Here is a 25,827-nt window from a genome sequence, read left to right on the forward strand (position 1 = left end):
AAGCGAGCCCTGATTTTTTCCTTCTAGCTAATCAGCTGGGAGACTGGGAGGCAGAAAATAGATTGGGGCCCGGGACAGGCAGAGGTGGTCTTTACCAGTTCTCCGAACTGCTTAAAATTTCCACTACAGTTTGCAAGAACCGGTCAGAACCAGCTGAAACCCACCTCTGGTTAGGGTCATAAAATACAGAAAGTCTTAGAAAATGAAGAAATAAAATTGATCTGAGACTTTAGAATTCAAACAAACAGGCACCTGCCGCATAACACTCTAGATTAACAATTGTTGATAAGAAAGAAAAAAAAGCCTGGATAGCGGACATGGCAGTAGATGGAGACAACAGAATAGAAGAGGAAGAATTGAGAAGATAACAAATAGAAAGAATGTGGCAAAAAAAAAGGGGGAAAAAAAGCAAAGGTAGTACCAATAGTAATAGGCACCTTGGGTGCAATCCCAAAACAATTGGAGTTCCCCTTGAACAACATTGGCACTGACAAGTTTCTCATCAGCCAATTGCAAAAGGCAGCTTTACTTGGAGCAGCTTACATCCGGTGATGATAACTATAACACCATGCAATATCTACATCTGTCTATGCCTGGTCTTTGGGAAGGATTTGATATCTAAATAAAAATGCCCAATCCAATCTGAACATCTGGTTATGTGACAAAACATAATAATCCCTAGTGAGGCAGTTCAGCACTGCATAAACAGAGGGATAGAATCAAGATCATTTGAAATATTAACACCACTTTATAATGCCTTGGTAAAGCCACACTTGGAATACTGCATCGAATTTTGGACACCATGATGTCAAAAAATATGGTGAGACTCTAGAAAGAGTGCAGAGAAGAGCAACAAAGATGTTGAGGGGACTCGAAGGTAAAACATATAAAGAATGGTTGCTAGAACTGAATATGTCTAGTCTTATGAAAAGAAGGACAAGGGTTGACATGATAGCAGTGTTCCAATATCTCAGGGGTTGCCACAAAGAAGAGGGAGTCAAACTATTCTACAAAATACATGAGGGTAGAACAAGAAGCAATGGGTGGAAATCAATCAAGGAGAGAAGCAATTTAGAAATTTCCTGACAGTTAAAACAAATAATCTGTGGAACAACTTGCCTCCAGAAGTTCTAAATGCTCCAACACTGGATGTTTTGAAGAAGAAATTAGATAACCATTTGTCTGAAGTGGTATAGGGTTTCCTGCCTAAACAGGGGGTTGGATCTCTAGCTTAAATGTCAAAGTGGGGAAGTTCCCCAACATGTACATATAAAGAATATTAGGCAAAGAGAAAGACTTTTTAAAACTTTCTCTTCATGAGCAGGTGTTTATTATTCAGTTCAGGTCTCATCACAATGATAAAACACTTGGGGGAAAAGATGCATACCAATAAGCCAGCACTGGAGGAGATCATGGAGAAGATCTCCACAACCAATGTATATTTTCCCCTTGTGCTTAGATAGGTTGGAATAAAGCACAGCCAAACACTGCAGAAGAGCAACATGCTGAAGGTGATGAATTTGGCTTCATTGAAACTGTCAGGTAAATTCCTAGCTAGAAAAGCAGCAGAGAAGCTAAGCAGAGCAAGAAAACCCATAAAGCCCAAAACACAGTAGAACATGACAGAGTCTTCATTGCACTCCAGGATGACTTCTTCAGACATTGACTGTGCATCAAAATCTGGGTATGGTGGGGATGTTATCAGCCATGCAGCACAAAAACATATTTGAACAAGGGAGCAGGATAGAAGAATGAAACTGACCATTCTTCCACCCACCCATTTCCTCAATTTGGAACCAGGTTTGGTGGCCATGAATGCTAGAACTACAACAAAGGTTTTGGCCAAGACACAAGAAATTGCTACAGAAAAGATGAGTCCAAAAGCTGGTTGTCGAAGGAGACACAAAATCTTATCTGGTCTGCCAACAAATAAAAAGACACAAAGGAAAGAGAAGAGAAGAGAAAGTAGGAGTGTATAAGTGAGATTCCGGTTGTTGGCTTTGACGATGGGAGTGTCTTTGTGTTTCATGAAGACTGTTATTATCCAAGTTGTCATTAAAGAAAAGCAAAGAGAAAGAACAGTCAGACTGATCCCCAAGGGTTCTTCATAGGACAAAAAGATGATCTGCTTTGGAATGCACATATTTTTCCCAGGATTTGGATATTGATCTTCTGGACATGGAGAGCAGTCATCTATGTCTGAAAAAGAACACAGTGGAATTGATACAGTTGTATTACAGACAGTGTTGTACTCTAATGTCTTAGTCCCATTATATTTGGAAATTTCCTACCCTTCTCCTTTGAGATTTTCCCATCTGGACACAGATGGCAATCATAGCAGCAAAATGACTCTCCTTCTTTCTTGGCCTTGCTGTGTCCTGTCTCACAAGGATCATTACATAAGGATAAAGGTAATGCCTATCAATGAATGAAGATACAAAGAGGAAAAGAAGTGCTTGGAGAGTTTCTGTGGAATCAACAGATTAAAAATGAAGTAGCGGAATGACATAATTTTTTATGTAAGTGCTCTGAAATTATAATTAATTAAATTAATTAAACCGTCATCACTCTTCAAAGACAATTTTTGTGCTAGTTAATTAAAGTTGATTAAAGTTTCTCAACTTCTGAATTTTGATGTCAGCAAACTGATGGGATCTAGTGTGCTGGCTTGTAGTGTTTACTTCAAAACTATGAAAACCATTGTTCATAATTAACAGGGAGGAGGAAAATATATTTCCTAATATTCAATAGTAATTGTTAGGAAAAAAAAAAACTTACTGATATATTTCTTTTTCTAGGAAATTTCTACCTAGGTTAGTCAGAGATAATATGACACTTTAATCAGTAATGATATTTAAATGAAGGCAGAGAAATCTAGATTCAAAAAACTAACCTGATTAAAGCCTACTGGCCACGTGATGGAATCTACAGAAATCTTGAAGAACTTCTCTGCTGGAGCTGTGGGATCTATCACTCCAATTTTGATTCTAGCAAAGGATTGGTTTGGGAATGTGATCCAGTTGATAATATCAAATCCACCAACAAATACTCCCTTTTTATCAAAGGAGATCTGTTCACCAACATTATTGTTGAAACTGACACTCTTCAGAAAAGAATGAACCTGAAACGCAGAGGCAATCAGAGAGGAACAAACCCAGGGAGGGAGAAATAATTCATATATTCAAAACATACAGATGAATGTTTTTTTAAACAAAGACAATATAAACCCTTTTTAATTTTTGTTGTAGGCCAGTATCAAATAAATAACATAACAATCATTCTAAAATAGTGGTAGAAGTTATATATCAGATTGCTGAAATAAAATTAACATAGAATTGCAAAATAAACAACCATCAAAAAAAATTAAGCTCAGTAGTTTAATTGCAAAAGCTAATTAAAGCAGATTACTTCTAACAAATATATAATAAAGACCAAGATGTATAAAACTAACATATAATTGAACTCATTTCACACACTAGCAAGGTTATATTCAAAATGCTACAAGTTAGGCTTCAGCAGTATGTGAACTGAGAACTAAAAAGTACAAATGATTTTTTGAAAACGCAGAGGAACTGGAGTTTCAAATTTCCTGCATTTTCTGGATTATGAGATAGCAATGTAGTTTCAGAAAACCATCTACTTCTGCTTAATTGACCATGATAAAGCCTTTGATTATGTGTATCACAATAATCTATGGCAAGTTCTTGAAGAGTTGGGAGTACCGGACCACCATAACTGTCACCTGAGAAGGTTAATGTCAGCTCTGCCTGATTCAGCTTGGCCCCTCACATGCTTCCTGCCATCAAAGGCTGGAAGAGGTGGGGAGGATGAAAGGGCAATAAATCTGTGTTTGTAGGTGATGGGAGATTGGGAGGGGGAATGACAGGTGATAAAGACCAGAGCAGCCAGATCTTGTTTGTACCAGCGTCTCAAGGCCAAGCCTGAGAAATATGTGGATTATCTGCAAATATTTTAGCATTATCAAAAGATCTTGATGAACTCTGGTTGGCTGGAAAAGGAGTGGTCACAGAATTGGGGGGAAGAATGAGTTGTGGGTGAACCTTTTTTGTTTCTTGCAAGCACGGGAGAATTCAGAGTTGACTTCACATTACTGTAACCAATATCTTTCGTATAAGAACCTTTGCTTTAACCAAATGGAGTCAAGGGTCTTTCTTTCCTAAGGAATCAGATTGGGGCAGGTCTGGCACTTCCATGCCAGCCAAGAAGAAACAGTTAGAACCAGACATGGAACAACTGATTGCTTCTAAATAGGGTAAGTACAACAAGGCTATATATTGTCACTTTGCTTATTTAAATTATATGGAAAGTACATCTTGTAAAAACACCGCCAACACTGCTACTGCCCTACAAAGAAACCTTGACTATGTGTCAGAATTGTCAAACAATTGGCAACTCCAAATCTCAACAAACAAATGTTCTGTCTTACAAATTGGCAAAAAAACAACAACAAACAAACAAACACCAGAACAGCAAGTGGAAGCTGGGTGGATACGACCTCGTAGATGACCCTCATTCTGTCAAGGACCTTGGAGTAGTCATCTCAAATGATCTAAGCGCCAGAGCTCACTATAACCCCATTGCCAAAAAAGCATTAAGAGGTGTTAACCTAATCTTGCGAAGCTAATTCTCTGGTAATATTGTACTGCAAACCAGAGCATGCAAAACCTTTGCTAGACCAATTTTTAAATACAGCTCATCTGCCTGGAATCTGTACTGTATATTGGACATTAATAAAATTGAGTGAGTCCAGAAGTATTTCACGAGAAGAGTCCTCCACTCCTCTGCTCAAAACAGAATACCTTATGCCACCAGGCTTGAAATTTTGGGCTTAGACCACTTAGAACTACGCTGCCTTCAGTCTGACCTAAGCGTAGTACACAAAATTATCTGCTACAACATCCTACCTGTCAATGACTACTTCAGCTTCAACCACAATAATACATGAACACACAATAGATACAAACTTAAAGTCCAAACTCAATTGTAGAAAATACGACTTCAACAACAGAGTGGTCAATGCCTGGAATGCACTACCTGACTCTGTGGTTACATCCCCAAACCCATATAACTTTAACCTTAGTCTGTCTACTGCTGACCTCACCCCATTCCTAAGAGGTTTGTAAGTGCATAAGCATACTAACCTGCCTACTGTCCCTGTCCTACTGTCCCCATTTATTCGTATTCATTTCCTTTATTCATAATCATGTTTATACTTATATGTTATTTTATGTTTAACAAACTAAATAAATAAATAAAATAAAGAAATGAAAACAGTAACAGATTTTATTTCCATGGGCTCCAAGATCACTGTGGAGCCCCCTTTTTAAAAAGAAAAAATCCTTTTCAATTTTTTAAATTTCTTTTTTAATTATTTGTTCAAATTTTAATCATTTTTCAACTCTTAAATATCATTTTTAATTTTAATCTGCATTATTCATGAGTACCATTGGCCTTTCTCCCTGCCTCTCCTGGCCAATGGTACTCATGAGTAAACTGCAGCTAGGAATCTCAAAAACGGCCAGGAATTAATGTTTGTGTGATAGCCGCTATCTGGAGCTACTAAACAGGCAGCCAAACTAAGTGTCTGAAAGACCCCATCCCATCACTGGGAGTCCAGGCGACTTGGCGATTGGTGAGTGGCTGGGCTCCTTGAGAAAAGGAGTTTGCAGGGAGCTGATGAACTGCTGGCTACAACACAATGTTCATTCTCATCCATATTTGAGATTCCTAGCTAGGGCTGACTTTGGAAGCTTTTCTCCGCCAGAGTGCTTCCTGGACACGGCTTACAGCTCTGAACCCAAAGCAGCAGGAGGTGTGGGCTGCCTTGGCACCACCAGCTTTGGGCTCTTAGCTGTCCACAGAGGATGCACTCAAATTGGCACCAAGACCAGGATTCCAGGAGGGCGTGGGCGAAGACTTTTATGGCTTGCTTTCTGCCTTGCAGAAGCAGAGATGGGCAGGAGGCCCAAGAGCACACAGGCCCTAGTACAGCGCTCTCCTGGGGGCTGTCTGCTCACCCCCCTCCACCTCACTTGTCCAGCCGGTGATCTCCCGTGAGCTTCACTTGCGAGCCAGGCCGGCTTCGGGAAACACATGGGAAGGGCTCTGGTGCTGCAATCTCCCGCACGCTTCCCATGAAGGCAGGCCAGCTTTTGGAAACACACGTGAAGGACTCCAGCTGACTTGGAATGGAAACATGGAAAAATGCCTGCTGAAGCAACTGCCTTTTCTCTCCAACTTCTGTTTGCAGAGAGAAGGAACAGGCAGAGGCACCAGCTGCAGTGGCAGTGGAAGGGGCTGATCACTTCACTGCGAGTGTGGTACCACAGCCTCACTTTTCCTGGCTCTCTTTTAGTGGCCCTGACCCTAGCCCCACTTCCTCCCCCACCACAGCCTGCTTACCTTCCACGGCACCTGGTCCAGAGTCCAGAAGGCAAGCTGACCAGAGTTTTTGGCAGCCCCCAGCCAGCCACTGCTGTTGGAAAGCAGCTGGCAAAGAAGCCTCTGAAAAGGCTTCTTTGCCAGCCACTTTCTCCCCGGGCTGCTGAAAAGTACCAGTGGAAAAAGCTGCTGCCATCATTGCTATGTTCTTCCCGCATGCACATCCCATTGGACTTACAAGGCAATGGGATGCACATGGGCAAAGAACATAGCAGCGATGAACAAGTGGTGAGCGAGTGGTGACCGGGGAACCAGTTCAGGGGCATGGCCAGCCAACCATTGTTATTGGTTCGGTGACCTTGGCTAAATTTCCACCAATGGTTCACATGAACCGGTGCAAACTGGTAGCAACCCATCACTGTTGCTAGCTTTCCACAAGCAATGTAAATGGGGAATTTAGAAGGAAATTGGAAGTTGTGATTACATGAATTGCATGCTTTAAAGGCTATGTAATCCTCATTTAACAATGGTAACTGGGTTTGCCAAAATCATTGTTGCTAAACCGCATGGTCAAGTGATGTCACAACTTACACCTGCGTCACTGAGCAATGGAAATTCAGGTCCATTATATCAGAGCTGCCTGTAAAATTTACAATATAATGGAAGGTAGACTTATTTTTTAAAAAATAAAATCTAAAATTAAGTTAGAAAATAATTTTAGGAAACTATCATGTTTCCCCTAAAATACGACCTACCCCGAAAATGTGACCTAGCATGATTTTTCATGCCACTTGCAATATAAGCCCTACCCTTCCAAAATAAGCCCTAATTCAGAGAATCAGTAGGAGGGGTAGGGCAGTGGGGGTGGCTAGCATAGGAGTTGGCGAGTGTGTGCACGGGGCATGTCTGGAAACAGCTGCAGCCTGAGTGGGGCAAGGGAGGAAGGAACATGATCTGTTCCACCACCTGTCTTTGCTTGCAGAGTGTGTGGCAAAACTGGAGGACCCTTTGGACAGTGGGGCTAAGAAGGCAAGGGCTGTGCCATAGCATCACCCCTTACCCTACCACTTGCTGGCTGTGTGGGGTGGTGCAGGCAGCACAGCTCCACCAGCTGCAAGGGGGTGGTCCGGAGGTCATCAATCTGGGATGGCTCACCCCACACCAGGCAGGAACACCCCAGCAAGGCAACCAAGTGCAGCACTTCCAGGAAGGTGAAGAGCTCCCAGAGGCCAGAAGCATAGGCAACTGCTTGGCGGCCAGCAGCTGAGAAGTGTTCTGGCAGCAGCCAGGCCAGCAAACAAGGCATGTGGAGGCCAGGGCGTCAAGGGGTTGCACCATTGTGGCCACAAGCAAGCAAGTTTTGGGACAGAGAGGGCTGGCAGACTCACCACCTCCCATATATTAAAAAAAATAAGATACTCATGAAAATAAGCCCAAGTGTTTATTTTGGGGCCTAAAGGAAAATAAGATCGGGTCTTATTTTCAGGGAAACACGCTATAGTCTACCTAGGAAATAAAGTCTCAGTAGAAGAGGTTAGGCAGTGGGAATTGAGGACCAAAGGGCAATGACATTTCTTTTATTGGATGAATTAAAATAGAGCCAGAGTCAACATATGCAGGAACTGCTGGAATTTAAAATCCTCCATTAAGCGGATGCTGAATTTGATTGCTGATATGTCCATCATTTGAAATCTATGATTGTTTCAACCAATGGGAGTATATATATCTCACAAAATGTAGGCTCAAAATAACATTCCACCTTGGTCCTCTTTTATTAAATTCCTGAGATATTAAAAACACTTTCACTCCTTTCCCTTCTTCTCCTAGAGCGTTGTTCCTGGAAGCATATAAGGCTGCTCTCATTCTATCCATTTGCTCTAAAACTATGCATGTATTATTGTGAATAACTGGGTGTAGAAATGCAGGTGACTCTCAAATGGTCCATGAAGCAGTCAGAACCAGGGGTGAAATGCTCCCTGTTTGGACCGGATCGGGCGATCTGTTAGCAATGGCAGCGGGTAGTTCGGAGAACCAGTAGCAAAAATGCCTGGCCCCACCCCCGCCCATGCCCACCCAATCGCCCAGTCTCCACTTGCGTACTTGGTAACTTGCTGCTTCTTTCGGGCTCGTTTGCTTTTCCTGCCTTGCTTCAGCTGCTGCAATCCATTGCATCCACTAGCAGCTCAATCTGCCTGCCTGCCTCCCTGCCTTGTGCCTTCAATTTGGTAAGTAACTGGGAGCTTTAAAAAAATAGTTAATTGGGGGGGGGGGGGGTTGAGTTTTTTTTTTCTTAGACATAGCAATTTAAAGTTAAGGAAGTTTTAAATTTAACAAACTTACCTGCCACCACACTTGATTGTGAAAATGTTTCTTTCTTTCTTTCATCATTGTTGATTCTCTAGATTTGGATATGGAGAGAGATTGCAAAGCATGTGCCACAGCATAGACTGCATTGTAAATATTGTAACTCTGGCCACTCATGCGTGTTTCAAACACAGATGTAGGAAGAGTTTCAAGCTTTTCCTGTCCAGTACACTTTTTCTCAGACTCCTCCATTTTTGATTTTGGGAAGAAACAACTGAATGCCTGTTCCCAGAAATCTTTCCGAAAATGATCATTTTGATTGTTCTTTGGATTTAGATTTTGAAGAAATTCCTGGAAGTTTTGGATCTCCTTTGTGTGAACAGCAAAGGATAAAGCACCGTGTAGAAAATGGATATCCCAAGATTTATGAAAGGAAATTGAGGTATAATCTATCTGAGCTGTTATAAGCCAAATCTTTTTCTTCCTTGGTATATCCTCCACTTCTGAAAACTGGAGGAAAGTTCTCAGACCTGCTAAGGTCTGAATTTCACCATATAAGATTATCACATTGGCTGTGCTGTTCATGAGAACATGGTATATATGTAATCCTTCATCTATGGTATCAGTAAAATCACTGTAAAAAGCTACATTTGGGAACTCTGCTACAAATTCAACACAGATGCCATGCTCAGAAAAAGTGGGGAGCACCTCCTGGAGAAATTTCTCTCCTTTCTCATCCTTTACTACGAGAAATCCAATCCAGATCCATCTAAAATACAACAATAACTGCAAGAGGCCCTTACGTTGATGGGATTCATTCGGAAACATTTGTTGGAAGAAAACTGCTTGAGTCTCTTTATCCATGACTGGAGCAGAGCCATAGGTCAACTACAGAAAGATATGTATGGAATTGAAAAATTCTACTGTATATGAGCCTCTGAAAACATATATATTCATTTGAGTCCTTGGGTATCTTTGACCTTATATACTGAAATTATGCAACTAGTTGTGTTTATTAGGAAATATAAACCAAGATGTCACTTGAGGTATCAGTAAGTACATTTTTCTGGAAATAGTCTGATTGTGAGCACTTCAAATTTGAACTTTAGTTCAATGTCTGAAATTGGTGTTAGGGAAGATATCCCTCCTAGAAATATTTTGATAAATATTAAAAAAGGAAGAATAAAACACTTCCCCTAAAAGAGAAATAAAAAACCTTAAGGTAGACAGAAACTCAGAGCTTCAGCTCTCTGTCCCCAGCAAATATTTGGTTCCCATTGAGAAGGACTGGGCCAGCCTATCTACAAAATAAAAGATCTTAAACTCCAGGGTGATGGAATTAAAACATGACTCTCCATGACATAATAGGATTATCTAGCAACAGAACTCACCACATTGCAAAATCACCTGGGGACATTGCATCATCCTCCAGGGTTCAACCAAATTTCTCAGACAAACTACAGGGTTAGTTATGACCCCTACAACAGTCAATAGAATACATGTTCCTGCACAGGAACAGCAAGCTCAAGGGCAAGGCCCAGGGCAAGCAGGCAGGCGTGGCCAATGCAGCGGCACGACGGACTCTTTAGGTGCTCCTAAAGAGTAGTCAATATCCCCGAAGTCCCAGGGTCCTTTGTGATCTAAGTAGTCCTGTAGGGACAGCCAACAAGAGGTGCACACACTGGTCAATCGAGGGGGGCTGCAAACCCCCTAGGAAGACTAGAAGAAGCTCCTCAAATTGGACACAGTGGGAAAGCGACCAGAAAGTCGCTAAAAAGCTGTAGGGGCCATACCAGAAGAGAAAGTAAATCAGCCTGTGACATCGAGGTGAGACTGACTTGATTTTAGCACTTGAAAGTTTCCCTTAAACTAACTGGATGATCAAAGGATAGAGAAGAGAGGCTGAGAGTCAGGAGTGGGTGCGGGTGTGTGCTCGCAACCACATCGGGAAAACTCGGGTGGCAAGACTGAGAGCCCATTAACTTTTTTTTCTATTAAACTTTTACTGAAAAAAAAAGAAGATTTGGAGACTTTAAAAACAATTGGATATTTGGACATTTGGATATTAAAGCTTTGAATGACTGAATGGATTGCCTATTATTTTTTCTTTTTTTTTTAATGGACTGTTACGATGTTGATTGCTTAGAACAGTGATGGCTAACCTTTTTGCTGTCGCGTGCCAAAAGCGGGGGGGAGGGTGGGGGGGTCGTGCATGTGCATTCCCACACCCATAATTCAATGCGCCCTGCCCCCCCATGCATGCACATGCGACACACACACACACACCGCTCCCCCCGCTTTTGGCACTTGATGGCATGGTGGGCCCAGTAGGCCCATTTTTCGCTGTCCCCAGGCTCCAGAGGCTTTCTTGGAGCCTGGGGAGGGCGAAAACAATCTTCCCCACCCACCTCCAGAGGCCTGTTTCCTGACTTCCAGTGGGCCCAGAAGGCCCGAAAATCAGCTTCCTGGTGTGCATATGAACACTGGAGCTGAGCTAGGGCAACGCTCACGTGCCCACAGATATGGCTCCGCGTGCCACCTGTGGCACGCGTGCCATAGGTTTGCCTTCACGGGCTTAGAAGATACTTTGTTTTAAAGTGAAAGTATTGGAAGCGTTGTTTAAGGTGGAAAGTTAACCTGCAGTGCCATCTAGTGGCAGAAGAAAATAATAAAAAAGACACATATATTTTAAAGAAAGTCTAACAGATACCTGACCTTGACATTTTAACCAAAAAGATAATAGAACAGCTGTGGAAAGTTGAGAGATTATACTTTAAACGTGTTTTGGAACTTTTTTTTAATATTGGCCTTGTGGAATGTAACTCTTTATTTTATTTCACCTTTTTTTTCTGGGTTGTTTAATTTTGCTTCGAGAACTAAAAAAAAAAGGTCTTTAAATTTGTCTTTTTACCTTTTACTTTTCTCTCTCTTTTTTTGGTTGAAAATTTTCTTTATGGAATTCAATAGAATTGGTTTCCTCTTTTTAAGTATTACCTTTTTGTGGATTGAGAATTGAAAAGTCAGAAGAAACTTCTGTTTTTTTTTTTTTATTATTTTCATCTTTTTTTCTTTATGGACACTTGTTTTTCATTTTGATCTTAAAAATTTTATTTTTTTATTTTTTTTCCTTTTAAAACAGTTGGATTATAATCTTTTTTTTTCCTTTTTTTTTTCTTTCCTCCCTCTCCTCCGGCTTGTTTTTTTTTTTTTTCCTTTTTTTTCTTTTTTTTTTGAAGGGAAGGGATAATTTGAGAATTTTTACTTTTTTTTTTCTCTATTTCTTTTTTAATTTTTTTTGCATTTGGATTATAATTAAACCATAAGTGGATTATCAATTAGTTACATTAAGAAGTGGAAATGAAGAAATGAAGAAATATACATAGCCAGCACCAAGTCCCTCAGTGGCAGAAATGCAGAAAACTTCCGAGATGATGGAGTTGCAGAAACTGCAAGAAATGAAAGAAATAATGGGGAAGAACAAGGAGAGAATTAAAAAAGTAGAAGAAAAAGTGGAAATGACAGAGAAAAAAGTTGAAAATCTGGTTTCCCTGGACAAAATCCATGAAAGGACAATTATCTTGCTGGAAATGGAATGCTCTGAATTTTACTTAAGATTCCAAAATATAGAAGAAGAAAAAGGAGAAAATTTACCACAAATAATTGCAGAGATTTTGGCTGAAGCCTTGGAACAACCCAAAGAAAAGATTTTAAATGAGATTTGTTATGAAATGGGGTTGAGGGGTCCCCCGGACCTGGAACCAGCTCATGAGCAAACACACTAGGACTGAAATAAATCTGACAGAGGAGTCTTGTGTAAAAATATAATTTACTTTAAAATGTTTAAAAAGCACTATGTTTTTAAGAAAGCACATTAAAAACAAAGTCTTATCTTGGTTATGTGAAGCAAGGCCATCTCCCTAGATTCCTCTCCACAATACCGAAACAGTTCACAAGAAATATAAGCTAACATGACAAAAAGCAGCTTCGGCGTCGATACATCATCGAGGCAGTAGAAGGGGGGCAGCACAAACTCCACAGCTAGAAGTCACCTGAAGTAAAAACAGTTCAAACTGCAAACATTGCTTGAAGCTTGTGGGAGGAAGAAGGTCCAGCAAGATGATAGCTTGCATGCTACAAAACAGCAAAAGACAAGCATCCATGGGAGTTTCTCTGCAATGGCATCTGGAGTCCTTATCTGCATTCTTCTCCCATCTGCGGCATTTGCACTTAGCTTCCTGCAGGAGCTGTGCATTTAGGCCTAAACCGGAGTCTAGGCCCGAGTAGCAAGCGAAAAGGTCCTTGCTTATATGGGGAGTTAACCTGCAATTAACTAGGGCGGGGAAGGCTTGCAGGTAATTGCAAACAGGAGTTGGCTTGATTAAAACCATACTGTTTGTGAGTAGGCAAGTAGCCACAGCAATCCTGGAAACACTTGTGACAAGATTGATGAAGCCTTTAGAATCTATACTAGATATGCAGTAAGGAATAAACTACCAAGAGAAGTACATGTAAGATTTACAAAGAAAGCGATGAAATCAGAGATACTTCAAGCAGTAAGGACCACAGCACTGAAACACAAGGATAAAGAACTTGTGGTTCTACGACAAATACCTAGAAGAGTTAGAGATTTGAGGAGAGAATTCCAATTCTTAACAAGATTTTTAATATCCAAAGGAGTGAGTTTTAGATGGTTAATACCTGAAGGGATTATGGTGACATGGAGAGAACAAAGACACATATTTGATTCAATTGAGGAAGTGAAGTTATTTTATCAACAACTTTGTGGATCAATGGAAGAAGATTTGGGAGCTGTAGACATTGCAAAAGAGAAAGATGAAGAAAAGGATAAAGAGGAAAAAACAAAAGACGAGAGGGCTCAGAGAGAAGGGCAAGAGCCAAAGACCCAATCAAACAAAGAGAGACGAGGGCAATGAAATTAAAACCTAGTAATAAGTAAACATGGGAGAAGAAATAAAAACAAAATCCTTAAATATAAATGGATTAAATGCAGCGATAAAAAGAAACAGACTATTGACTAAATTAAATACTCTGAAGATGGACATTATATATTTACAAGAAGTTCATATTAGAAAGCAACACATAAAATTATTACAATATCCCAAATTAGGAGTTTTATTTACATCACTAAAGGCAGGATTTTGATGGTGGAAATAAAAATGAACTTTAAACAACTACTTTTGATAGCATTGTATGCACCAAATGAAAAGCAGGAAGAATTTTATCGTCGATTGCACAGAAAAATTATAGCATTGAACTATGATAATGTATGTATAATGGGTGATTTTAATGCCATTACAGACCCAGATTTGGACTATAAAACTCTGAAGACAAATAAAAAAACTAGAAGAACATTATCAAAATCCTTTTTTACAATGGTAGAAGAATTAAGTATCCAAGATATTTGGAGACAAAAACATTTGAAGGAGAGTCAATATACTTTTATTCAAATAGACATCTATCATGGTCAAGGATAGATATGGTATGGATGTCAACTGGACTTATAGAAGAGGTGCAAGAAGTGAATATTGGTTCAAATATTTGGGCTGACCATAGTCCGATGACAATAGTATGGAAAGGGAAAAAGAAAAAGACAAGATGGACTTTAAATACAACAATATTAAATGAAAAAGAATTCCAGGAATTTGTGGGAAAGGAATTGGACATTTTTAAAAAATTAAATAAAAAGGAAGATACATCACTCCAAAATGTACAGGACACAATGAAAGCATATATTAGAGGACTGGCAATAACATATTTGGGGAAAAAGAACAAAAAGAAATGGCAGAAACAAGTAAGATTGGAAGAAGAATATAAAAGCCTGGAAAAAAAGTTTCAGAAAGATGTCCAAAATAAAAAAAAAATTAAAAATTGATGGAACTGAAGAAGCATGAAATAATCTTAAATGAACAAGAATCATTAGCAAACCAATTGAGAGCATCAAAACAGATTTTTTTTGAAAATGCAAACAAACCAGGAAGATGGCTAGCATATAAACTAAGAAAAGAAAAAGAGAAAGAAGTTATAAAATATCTACAAGATATTTTATCCGAAGAAGGGAAATTACAATATAGAACTGAAAAAAAAAGAAAGTAATCCAAGAATATTATGAAAAACTCTATTCACAGGAAAAGATCCCTGAGGAGGAGATACAAAACTATCTGGAAAAATCAGATTTAATTAAAATATCAGAACAATTTAAAGGAACGTTAGATGAAAGAATAACAATGATGGAATTAACAGAAGCAATAAAAAGACAAAAGAATGGAAAAGCGCCTGGACCAGATGGCTTACCAGCCGAGTTGTATAAAACATTGGAAGAAGTTATTAGTAATGTAATGTTGGACTTATTTAATGAATTGTTACTAGAGGCTAAAATGCCAGATTCATGGAAAGAGGCATATGTGACACACATACCTAAAGAAGATACAGATTTACAATTGATTAAAAATTGTAGACCAATCTCATTATTAAATGTCGATTACAAGATTTTTGCTTCAATAATGGCAAACAGGTTGAAAAAACTGCTAAAAGAATATATCCACAGTGATCAAAATGGATTCTTACCAAAAAGGCAAATTAGAGATAACATGAGGATGATTTTGAATACCTTGAAATATTATGAGACTCACCCAGAAAAACAAATGGCGTAGATGTTTCTAGATGCACAAAAAGCTTTTGATAATATGAACTGGCAGTTGATGATAAAGCAATTACAGAGAATGGATTTTGGGGAGAGATTCATAAACACTATAAAAACCATATATGACAATTTGCCAAGATAATGATGAACGGAGAAATGACAGGAAAGATTAATATAATGAAGGGCACCAGGCAAGGATGCCCTTTATCACCATTATTGTTTATTTTGACTCTAGAAGTGTTAAACAGGAACATTAGATGGAGTGATGAGATAAAAGGAATGAAAGCCAAACAAGAGGAATATAAATTACAAGTGTTTGCCGTTGACTTAGTTTTTATTATAGAGGATCCACAAATAACAGGCCTTAAATTACTAGAACAGATAGAAGGTTATGGAAAAGTATCTGGTTTGAAAATAAACAAAGACAAAACAAAAATTTTGGTGAAGAATACAACAGAAAAACAAAATAGAGAGATAAAAGAAAATCTAGACATACAAGTGGTGAAAAAAGTGAAATACTTGGGAGTATACTTAACTTCAAAATGTGCAACAATAAAAGAAGAAAACTACTATAAGTTAAAGCAACAAATTGAAAAAGACTTGGAAAAATGGAAGAATCTTCAACTATCACTTATGGGTCGGATTGCACTGATAAAGATGAATATATTACCAAGACTATTATTTTTATTCCAAACTGTGCCAATAAAAATTGAAAAGACTTACTTTCAATATCTTAATAAGATCATGAGGAAATTTATATGACAAAGGAAAAAAGTAAGAATAAGTTTAAGAATGTTGCAAGACACAAGATTATGAGGGGGATTTGGTTTACCAAATTGGGAATTATATTATCAAGCAGCAGTATTGACATGGTTGAAAGAATAGATTGAATTAAGAAATACAAAGTTGTTAACACTGGGCATGATTTACAACTGGGATGGCATGCCTTTTTATGGCACGGTAGAAGTAAGATACACACATACTTTCATAGACATTATGTAAGAAATGCATTGTTATTGGTATGGGAGAAGGTTAGAGATAAATTTTATGTGAAAATACCAACATAGTTATCAATAATGGAAGCTTTCATACACCCAAATGTCTTTAATTCTGGAAATATTGTTAGATATAATGAGTTATTAACAGATAAGGGGGAACTGAAAGAGAAACGAGAATTGGAATAACAGGGAATTGAGATAGATTGATACATGTACAGTATATGCAGATAAGGTCAAGATATGAAAAAGATGCTAAACTATATGGTTTTTATATGGAAAAGACTGAACTGGATAAGATACTCATGGGAACAGAGGAAAACTTAATAAAAATTTTTTATAATTTTTTGTTGTATATTGAATTGGAGGAGGAGCAAGTAAAAGAAACGATGATGGCCTGGGGTAGAAATTTTGGTGATCTAATTGAGTTTGAAAAATGGCAACTACTATGTGAAAGGAACTATAAATTAACAATGTCCACAGCATATAAGGAAAATCAATATAAAATGTTTTATAGATGGCATATGCCACCGGAGAAGTTAGCAAAAATGTTTAAAGATAAATCAGCTAAGTGCTGGAAATGTCATCAAACACCAGGATCTTATTACCATATGAGGGGGACTTGTCCCAAAGCAAAAAATTACTGGTACAAGATTAAAATCTGGCTGGAAGAAATGATACAACAACCTATTGAATTTAAACCAGAGTTGTTCCTAATGGGTATCTTTCCAGAAAAAATGAGTAAGGAAAATGTATATTTGATTATACATGTAGTAACAGCTGCAAGAATTGTGTATGCTCAAAATTGGAAATAAGAGAAAATACTGTTGGAAGAAGAAGTAATAAAAAAAAATTTAGACTGTGCAGAAATGAATAGACTAACTTTGCTGATTAGAGATAAGGAGGAATCAGAATATTTTAAAATATGGAATTATTTTTATAGTTGGTTGGAAAAGAGATACACTGTAAATGACTGATACTATAATTGTGTACAAATGATGATTATAATATTGATTTAGAAATGAAATGTTAGAATAGTTTGGATGAATATGAAGATAGAAGAAACTTATGGAAGATGGAGAAGAAGCCTAGAAGAAAACACAGAGGTGTCAGGGAGGATTGATATATTAAATGTTTGTTTGTCTTAAAAAATAAAAATTAAAAAAAAATTACCAAAAAAAAAAAAAAAAAGTGGGGGCAAGGCCCAGGGCAAGATATAAATAACCCTCATTCTCAACTCCATGTGGTCAGCTGTCCAGAACCACCCATGTGCTTCTGCTTCACCATTAAACCCTCTTTCCAATCAGCCTCATATTTCCAGTGTCTTTCACCCAGCTTGGAACTGAACTAGATAGATATTTCTTCCAACAGGGGAATGTTTTCCTGTGTCAAATATCCCCACCGTCTGTTCAGAGTTACAATTGTTCATGCTGCTATTCTGATCCTATCAAGCAAAAAGTAATATCTACTTATCTAAAAGGTCTCTCATTTTTATAGAGAGAAGCATATAAATGTTTGTGGAGCTATGGCAGAATGATAATGTTTATCTACAGCAAATCTAACCTGAGGAACTTTGTAGATTCCCAGCACAGTTGCCATGTGAAGAGAAATGTCAGGTGCCCCAATGACTGCAGCCAAGGTATTTGTAATCCCACACTTGTAGTTAGGGATGAATTTGCCCTGAGTAAAAGGCAGCAACATTGAGGCAAAGTAAGTCCAGCTTGGACTAAAATTGCTGTTAAAAATGTGGAAGCCCAGCGTGATGTTGGGTAAGATTTGGGGATTTTCATTGATCTCTTTTACAGTAAACACTAAAGCCAGGATATGCTGGTAATTCTGAAAAATTATTCTGTAAAACAGAATTAAAAACAGCACATTAAGAAAGGCCTGTTTCACATTATGGCACTTACAATCTTTTAGTACAACACATTTTGTGGAATGTGTGAAATAATTCTTATTTCTATGTTTCTGTATGTGAGAATGGGCCACTATCAAAACTGCAGCTTTAAAGAATGGCTTAAATGCAAACGGAAATTGCTACATTTTGGTACCACAAATAAAGTATGAGAAAACATATCATGGGAAATATGTGCTTTCCCTTCCTTAATGGTAGTAACAGCTTCATAAATATAGCCATACATACCTGTATATTAATAGATATTTAGATGTGATTTGTTATAAATGGAAATTTGATCTCTATTCCAACTATTTCTTTCTTTCTTTTTTTTAATAATTTTTATTTAACATTTACATCTTTAACATCCTTGTTACATTTTTACAGCTTTCCGATACCGGCAATTTTGATAATGTCTATTTTATCTTTTAACCAACAATATACACATACATTTTAAATATTACTTACTAATTTCTATATTCATTACAATTTTTTTTTACACTTTATACCTATCTATTACACAATAACTATTTTGCTCCTCTCTTACGTTTATACATTTATACATTAATTTTGGATTCTTTCTCCAACCAGTTATACCATCTATTCCATGTCTCATAATAAATCATTTCCTCTCGGTCTTTTTGTTCCATTGTTAATTTAACTGCTTCTGCACCTTTTTTATGATCATCGTATTTGATGGAGCAAATCTGTGTTTCCAATTTTGGGCAAATGAAATTCTGGCGGCTGTAATTATGTGAAGTATAAGGTAATAAATTTCTTTCCTAAACTTCTCTTTTATAATTCCCAATAAAAAAATAGTTTGGGTTTCATAGCAATTTTTCCCCTGTCATTTCCTCTAACCATTTTTGGATTTTTAACCAAAATGCCTTCGCTTTGGGACATGTCCACCACATGTGAAAATATGTCTCATGTTGATGATTGCATTTCCAACAATTTGGTGCATTTTTGGGGGATATCTTGGCCAATCTCGCTGGGGGTAAATGCCACCTATGAAACATTTTGTAAATATTTTCTTTATAGGTGGCTGACAACATCATCTTATAATTTGTTCCATTTTGAATTGAAGGAGGCATTTATATATTTTGGTAATTATTTTCTCATCAGTCCCAGTTAATATTTTATCCATTTCTTGTTGGTCAGTTTGGAATCCATATAGTTCTAATTCTTTTTTGTATTTTGCTTGTATTTGTAGATAGGGCCACCAATCAATTTTAATTCCTTCATCCAATAATTTTTGTCTGATTTTAAATTCCCTAGTCCATCTAATAATTCCTTATATGTTACTATTTTATTAAGGTCAATCAAATTAGGGTAGACCAAGGCTTCCATTGTTGATACCCATCTTGGGATTTTTGGATAGAAGTTCCTTTTAATTTTCATCCAAGTTTCTAATAATACTTCCCTCACTTGATGACTCTGGAAATATTTATGGGCTTTGTCTTTCCCATCCAAAATAAAGGTATGCCAACCTTTCTGCAAGTCATGACCCTCAATTGTTAAAATTCTTCCATTCTTTAGATTTATCCATTCCCTGAGCCATGACACTACTGCTGCCTGATGGTACAGTTCCCAATCTGGGAGGCCAAAGCCACCCTTACTTCCAACTATTTCCACGTTACCTGGAAACTGAAGTAAAATATAACATTAGATAAAATAAACCTAGGTATCCTATTTTAGATGTTTCTATCAGGAATTTTTCCCATTAGAGGAAAATATTTCAAGCATCATATGATTTACCAGCAACGTTCAGAGTTTGACAATAAATTAATGATATACATACATAAGTCCATCTTGAAATCCCTGAGAAGGATCTTGACTGAAATCAATGGGATCAGAATATGTTGAGAATACAGAAATAATGCCAGCAATATTAATGTCTCCAAGCTGATGATAGGTGTGCTGAATAGGAAGAGGCTCCTGAAAGTCGCATTGAAGGCTCAGATTCTTGCACATCACTTCAGGCAATACTATTAACAGTAACTCCATGAATACTAACATCTTCCACGAGTTTCTTCTTTCTGTGTAAAAATGCCTCTATCTGCTCCAAGATCTTTGAAGTAGACCAGACAGATCTCCTAGAGATGTTTTTCAAGCAAAACTAGGGAGTGCAACATACGAACAAATCAACTGACAGAACTTTGGGCCTCCCAGCCATGGATTGGAATTGGATGGGACACTAAATACCATGATTCAGTGTCAGTTCCTCCTATTTTCATGGAGTCCCATAGGATTTTGAAGAGACAAACTGGCTAATTTCATAATGATAGTGAGACAGTCACATATGTGAACAACTTCAAAACATGTGAGGACTTGTAGAGGCAGGAACACATGAACAACAAGACAAAAAATAAAATCATTAGATTGATAAAGAGAAATAGAGATGTAAATATATGTATGTGTAAAGGCATTACTATAATTCTGTTCTATTCTATTCTATTCTATTCTATTCTATTCTATTCTATTCTATTCTATTCTATTCTATTCTATTCTATTCTATTCTTCTCTTGTTCAGTCTATTCCAGTCCAGTCCAGTCCAGTCCTATCCCGTCCCATCCCATCCCATCCCATCCCATCCCATCCCATCCCATCCCATCCCATCCCATCCTATCCTATCCTATCCTATCCTATCCTATCCTATCCTATCCATACTTACATTACACCACACCACATTCTCCACCCCACTGCACTCCAACTCTTGCCCAACTAAGAGTGCCTTCAATTGATTTCATTCATGAGTTCAGGATGAGATTGAGCAAAATATCCTATGGGTGCAATATAAAGAAAAAAAAGGACACATGTTTGCATCATACAGACAACAAAGTGGGGAAAGATATAAATTCCAAGTTCCTACAGTCCATTAGACTACAAAATATTGAAGCAGTCAAGATCAAACTACTGGCGGTTGGCAGAATTAGCCTCCAGTACTACATTCTACTCACTGTGCCACCACAGTTTAATGATGCCTCACTTAATGATTGCACCACTTAATAATGAATATTGGGGTCCCAACTGTGGTTGTATGTAGACAGCTACCTGAAGTTTTAGATCATGTTGACAAATGTCTCAGCTCACCACTAGAGGGCAGGGAACGGGCCACAAAATCTGTCTTCTTCAAAGCCAGAAAGAAAGTTTGCAGGTGTGGGAAAGGGAGGGGGAGGATGGGGGGGGAGAAACAAGTGAATAAAAGCAAATTTCCGAGACACTATGGCATACCAATTCCCAACTTATGTTCTGGTCCCTGCAATTTTATACAACTGATTTCTAGGGTTGGTTGACAGTTCCTATAACATTCACAGCAATCATAGTTTCTTTAACTCCTAACAAGGAAGAAATGCTCACGAAGGTCATCGATCAAACTTTATTTTTTGTCTATTTATTTAGAAGCATGTATATGGTGCCTACACGCCAGACTTTAAACTTCTTAACAAGTATCGCAAAAGAAACAAAGACATTGGACATTGGTGGAAGAGGATAAGAAAACATTCTGGAGGCATTTTTTGGAAAATAAAAATGAAGGATGGCTGGAGTCTTATGGTTTTGTTTGGATGCTATAAGGGAAAAACAGTCATGGTAAGTAGAACTTGAGTGGCGTTATTTATTTATTTATCAAATTTATATACCCACCTATCTCATTTTCCTGTGATTCTGGGAAATGTACATAATTAAAACATGTCAGATCATCACCATAATTAATTGATGAGTATTAATGAATAAATAGGAGGAGAATGTGGTCACCGAGGGAGTCACCTTGCTGTTATTGCCACTGAATTAGACCTGTCGATACCAGCCGCCGTGAGAGGGTGGCTTGGTCATTGTTTTTCAGGGCATCGGCTTGAGACTCCTCTCCACTGCCGTGAGAGGACAGTGGAGCCCCAGTTCTGATCCGCGCCAAAATGGTGAACTGTCTCTCCTGGACTTTTAAATGTACCATCATTGAATCCTTAGCCTGACTCTATTTCCCCAAGCGAACTTGCAGGAATGTATTCACCGGCTGAGCTCTTTGCCTTGCGAGACTCCCCCCTCTCGCAAGCCTGGCCTTCCATGTTATTGAAGGCCTACCTCGATGAAGGGCTTTGGAACCCAGAGAGGTGGCATGTCACGAAGAGGGGGTTGAGGGGTTTTTTAGATAAAGTTTTAGCAAATGTCTTAAGGGGTTCCGGGGGGGAGGGTTGGATTAGAAGTAAGGCCGTGGGTATGGGGGATAACCCACTAAGAGGAGGGCCAGGTAAGGCTGTGGAGCACGGCATAGGGGGTGGGGGGCCCGGGGTCAAGAGGGGGGATAAAGTTCATCCAGATAAGGTTTTTACCATCAGTACTGTGGGTGGGAGGGGTAGATATGGCGGGAGCAGGGGGCCATATCGTGTTAGGGGAGCGCGCGCCTGCTGTCTTCGAGCGGTGGCGCGCTCCGGCCCCCAAAGCTCCACTCGTTTTCCAGGTGGCGCAGATCCTCAGGGCCCTGGCCTCCATCTGATGTTATGCAATGCCAGGTCTGTAGTAAATAAAGCCCCCCTCATTTGTGATCTTGTTCAGGAGGGGGGAGCGGACCTGGCAGGTATTACGGAAACCTGGTTGGGCCAAGAGGGGGGGTCCCTCTTGTTGAAATGTGCCCACCAGGTTTCCGCGCATTCCATCAGCCGAGGTTGCAGGGTAGGGGCGGGGGGTAGCGGTTATTATTAACGAAGGTCTGAGACCGAGGGAGGCCACTGTTCCTCAGACGGCCGGCTGTGAATCCCTCCTTGTGAAATGGGGCCACGGGGTTCAGATGGGTTTGCTGATCACATACCTGGCTCCCTGCCATGTGGCAGCAGCCCTGCCCGAGCTACTCAGTGTCATCACCACGGTGGCGGTTGAGACCCCTAGGCTTATGGTCATGGGGGATTTCAACTTGCCATCCGTTGGTGAGGCATCTGAGGTGGCTCGGGAGTTCATGGCTTCCATGACAGCCATGGACCTGACCCAGTTAATTCATGGCCCTACCCACACGGGGGGAAACACGCTGGATCTGGTTTTTGTCTCTGGACAGTGGTTGAGTGATCTCGAGATAGGGGATATAGTCACCGAGCCCTTGTCATGGTCTGATCACTCTCTCCTTCGTCTCGACCTTCGAACCGCTACATCCCGCCGCAGGGAGGTGGAGCCGGTAAGATGGTTCCGCCCCAGGCGCCTGATGGAACCGGATAGGTTCCAGATGGAGCTTAGGCCATTCCCTGAGGCTCTGGCACACGCCTCGACTGGAGACCTAGTGGCTGCCTGGGATAGGGCGGCCGCTGGAGCTCTGGATCAGGTCGTGCCTTTGCGGCCTCTGACCCGGCGCCGATCTCATTTAGCTCCTTGGTTCACTGAGGAGCTGAGGGAGTTGAAGCGCCGGAAAAGACGCCTAGAGAGTAGTTGGAGGGCCAGTCTTTCTGAATCTGACCGGACACTGGTAAGAGCTCATATTAGGAATTACCTAGTGGCGATAAAAGCAGCGAAATGTAGCTATTTTGCTGCTCTTATTGCATCATCAGATAATCGCCCGGCCGCCCTGTTTAGGGTGACCCGCTCCCTGCTCCACCAGGAAGCGCGGGAGGACCCCTTGGAGGGTAGAGCCGAGGATTTTGTCCAATATCTGTATGACAAAATCGCTCAGATTCGGGAAGATCTGGACTCCGACTGGATGGTCTCAGGGGGAGGGACTGGGGCAGGTCTTGAGAATGTTATCTGGGATGAGTTTGATCCTGTGACCCCTGAGGACGTGGACAGGATTCTGGGTAGACTGAACGCGACCACTTGTTTATTGGACCCGTGTCCCTCCTGGTTAGTGCTGGCTTCTCGGGAGGTGACACGAGGCTGGTTCCAGGGGATTATAAATGCTTCGCTGGGTGAGGGTGTCTTTCCTGCCGCCTTGAAAGAGGCGGTGGTGAGGCCTCTCCTCAAGAAGCCTTCCCTGGACCCGGCAATGTTGGTAAATTATCGTCCGGTCTCCAATCTTCGTTTTGTGGCGAAGGTTGTTGAGAGTGTGGTTGCGCAACAGCTTCCCCAGCACCTGGATGAAACGACGTATCTGGATCTGTTCCAGTCGGGCTTCAGGCCCGGGTACAGCACGGAAACGGCATTGGTCGCGTTGGTTGATGATCTCTGGAGGGCTCGGGACAGGGGGTGCTCCTCTGTCCTGGTCCTGTTAGATCTCTCAGCGGCTTTTGATACCATCGACCATGGTATCATGCTGCACCGGTTGGAAGAGTTAGGGGTGGGAGGCACTGTGTTGCGGTGGTTCTCCTCCTTTCTCTCTGACCGGTCGCAGTCTGTGTTGACAGGGGGACAGAGGTCGACCCCGAGGCCCCTCATATGTGGGGTGCCGCAAGGGTCGGTCCTCTCACCTCTCCTGTTCAACATTTATGTGAAGCCGCTGGGCGAGATCATCCGTGGTTTCGGGGTGGAGTACCATCAGTACGCTGATGACACCCAGCTGTACATCTCCACCCCAGATCACCCCAACGATGCCCTTGAAGTGATGTCCCAGTGCCTGGAGGCCGTACGGATCTGGATGGGGAGGAACAGGCTCAGGCTCAACCCATCCAAGACCGAGTGGCTGTGGTTTCCGACGTCCCGATATAGCCAGTTGATGCCATCACTGACTATTGGGGGCGAATCATTGGCCCCCACAGAGAGGGCTCGCAACTTGGGCGTCCTCCTGGATTCACGGCTGTGTTTAGAAGAGCACTTGACAGCCGTGACCGGGAGGATTTTTTATCAGGTCCGCCTGATTCGCCAGTTGCATCCCTTTCTGGATCGGGACTCGTTACGCACGGTCACTCATGCCCTCGTCACCTCCCGCCTGGACTATTGTAATGCTCTCTACATGGGGCTCCCCTTGAGAAGCACCCGGAGGCTCCAACTGGTGCAGAGTGCGGCCGCGCGGGTGGTAATAGGAGCGACATGGCGCTCCCATGTAACACCTCTCCTGCGCGAGCTGCACTGGCTCCCGGTGGTCTTCCGGGTGCGCTTCAAGGTCTTGGTTACCACCTTTAAAGTGCTCCATGGCTTAGGGCCTGGTTATTTACGGGACCGCCTACTACCACCAATAGCCTCCCACCGGCCAGTACGCTCTCATAGAGAGGGACTCCTCCGGGTGCCGTCAGCCAAACAGTGTCGACTGGCGGCCCCTAGGGGGAGGGCCTTCTCTGTGGGGGCACCTACCATCTGGAATGAGCTCCCCCCGGAGATACGGAGGATCCCGGATCTGCGCTCCTTCCGCCGTGCTGTGAAGACCTTTTTATTCCATCAAGCGGGCTTGGCCTGATCTCTTCCCTTTTTAAATATGTAAATTTTAATCTGTTTTTAAATTATTGGGGTATTTTAATTTGTCTGGGCCAAAAAGTTTAATTTGATTTTATCGGGTTTTTAAATTTTGTGTATTTATGTATTTTATTGTTGGCTGTTCACCGCCCTGAGTCCTTCGGGAGTAGGGCAGTATACAAATCAAATAAATAAAATAAAATAAAATAAATAAATAATGCACTGGCTCAGTAGCTAAGATGCTGAGCTTGTTGATCTAAAGGTCGGCAGTT

General features: G+C 40.5%; 1 protein-coding gene across 1 annotated transcript; it reads right to left on the minus strand.

Annotated features, from left to right (window-relative positions):
• Nucleotides 1-1,300: 1,300 nt before the first annotated feature.
• LOC139324545 (vomeronasal type-2 receptor 26-like) lies at nucleotides 1,301-9,570 on the minus strand. Its single transcript, XM_070954257.1, has 6 exons — nucleotides 8,743-9,570; nucleotides 6,424-6,565; nucleotides 3,790-3,941; nucleotides 2,894-3,121; nucleotides 2,292-2,418; nucleotides 1,301-2,199 (listed from the first exon to the last, which is right to left on the minus strand). Exons 1-6 carry the CDS (start codon nucleotides 9,568-9,570, stop codon nucleotides 1,301-1,303), a joined length of 2,376 nt encoding a protein of 791 aa, XP_070810358.1.
• Between the last annotated feature and the right edge of the window lie 16,257 nt (nucleotides 9,571-25,827).

Source organism: Pituophis catenifer, unplaced genomic scaffold (assembly GCF_029215685.1).
Source record: "Pituophis catenifer annectens isolate HBS135680 unplaced genomic scaffold, rPitCat1.0.hap2 SCAF_15, whole genome shotgun sequence".
NCBI lineage: Eukaryota > Metazoa > Chordata > Lepidosauria > Squamata > Colubridae > Pituophis > Pituophis catenifer.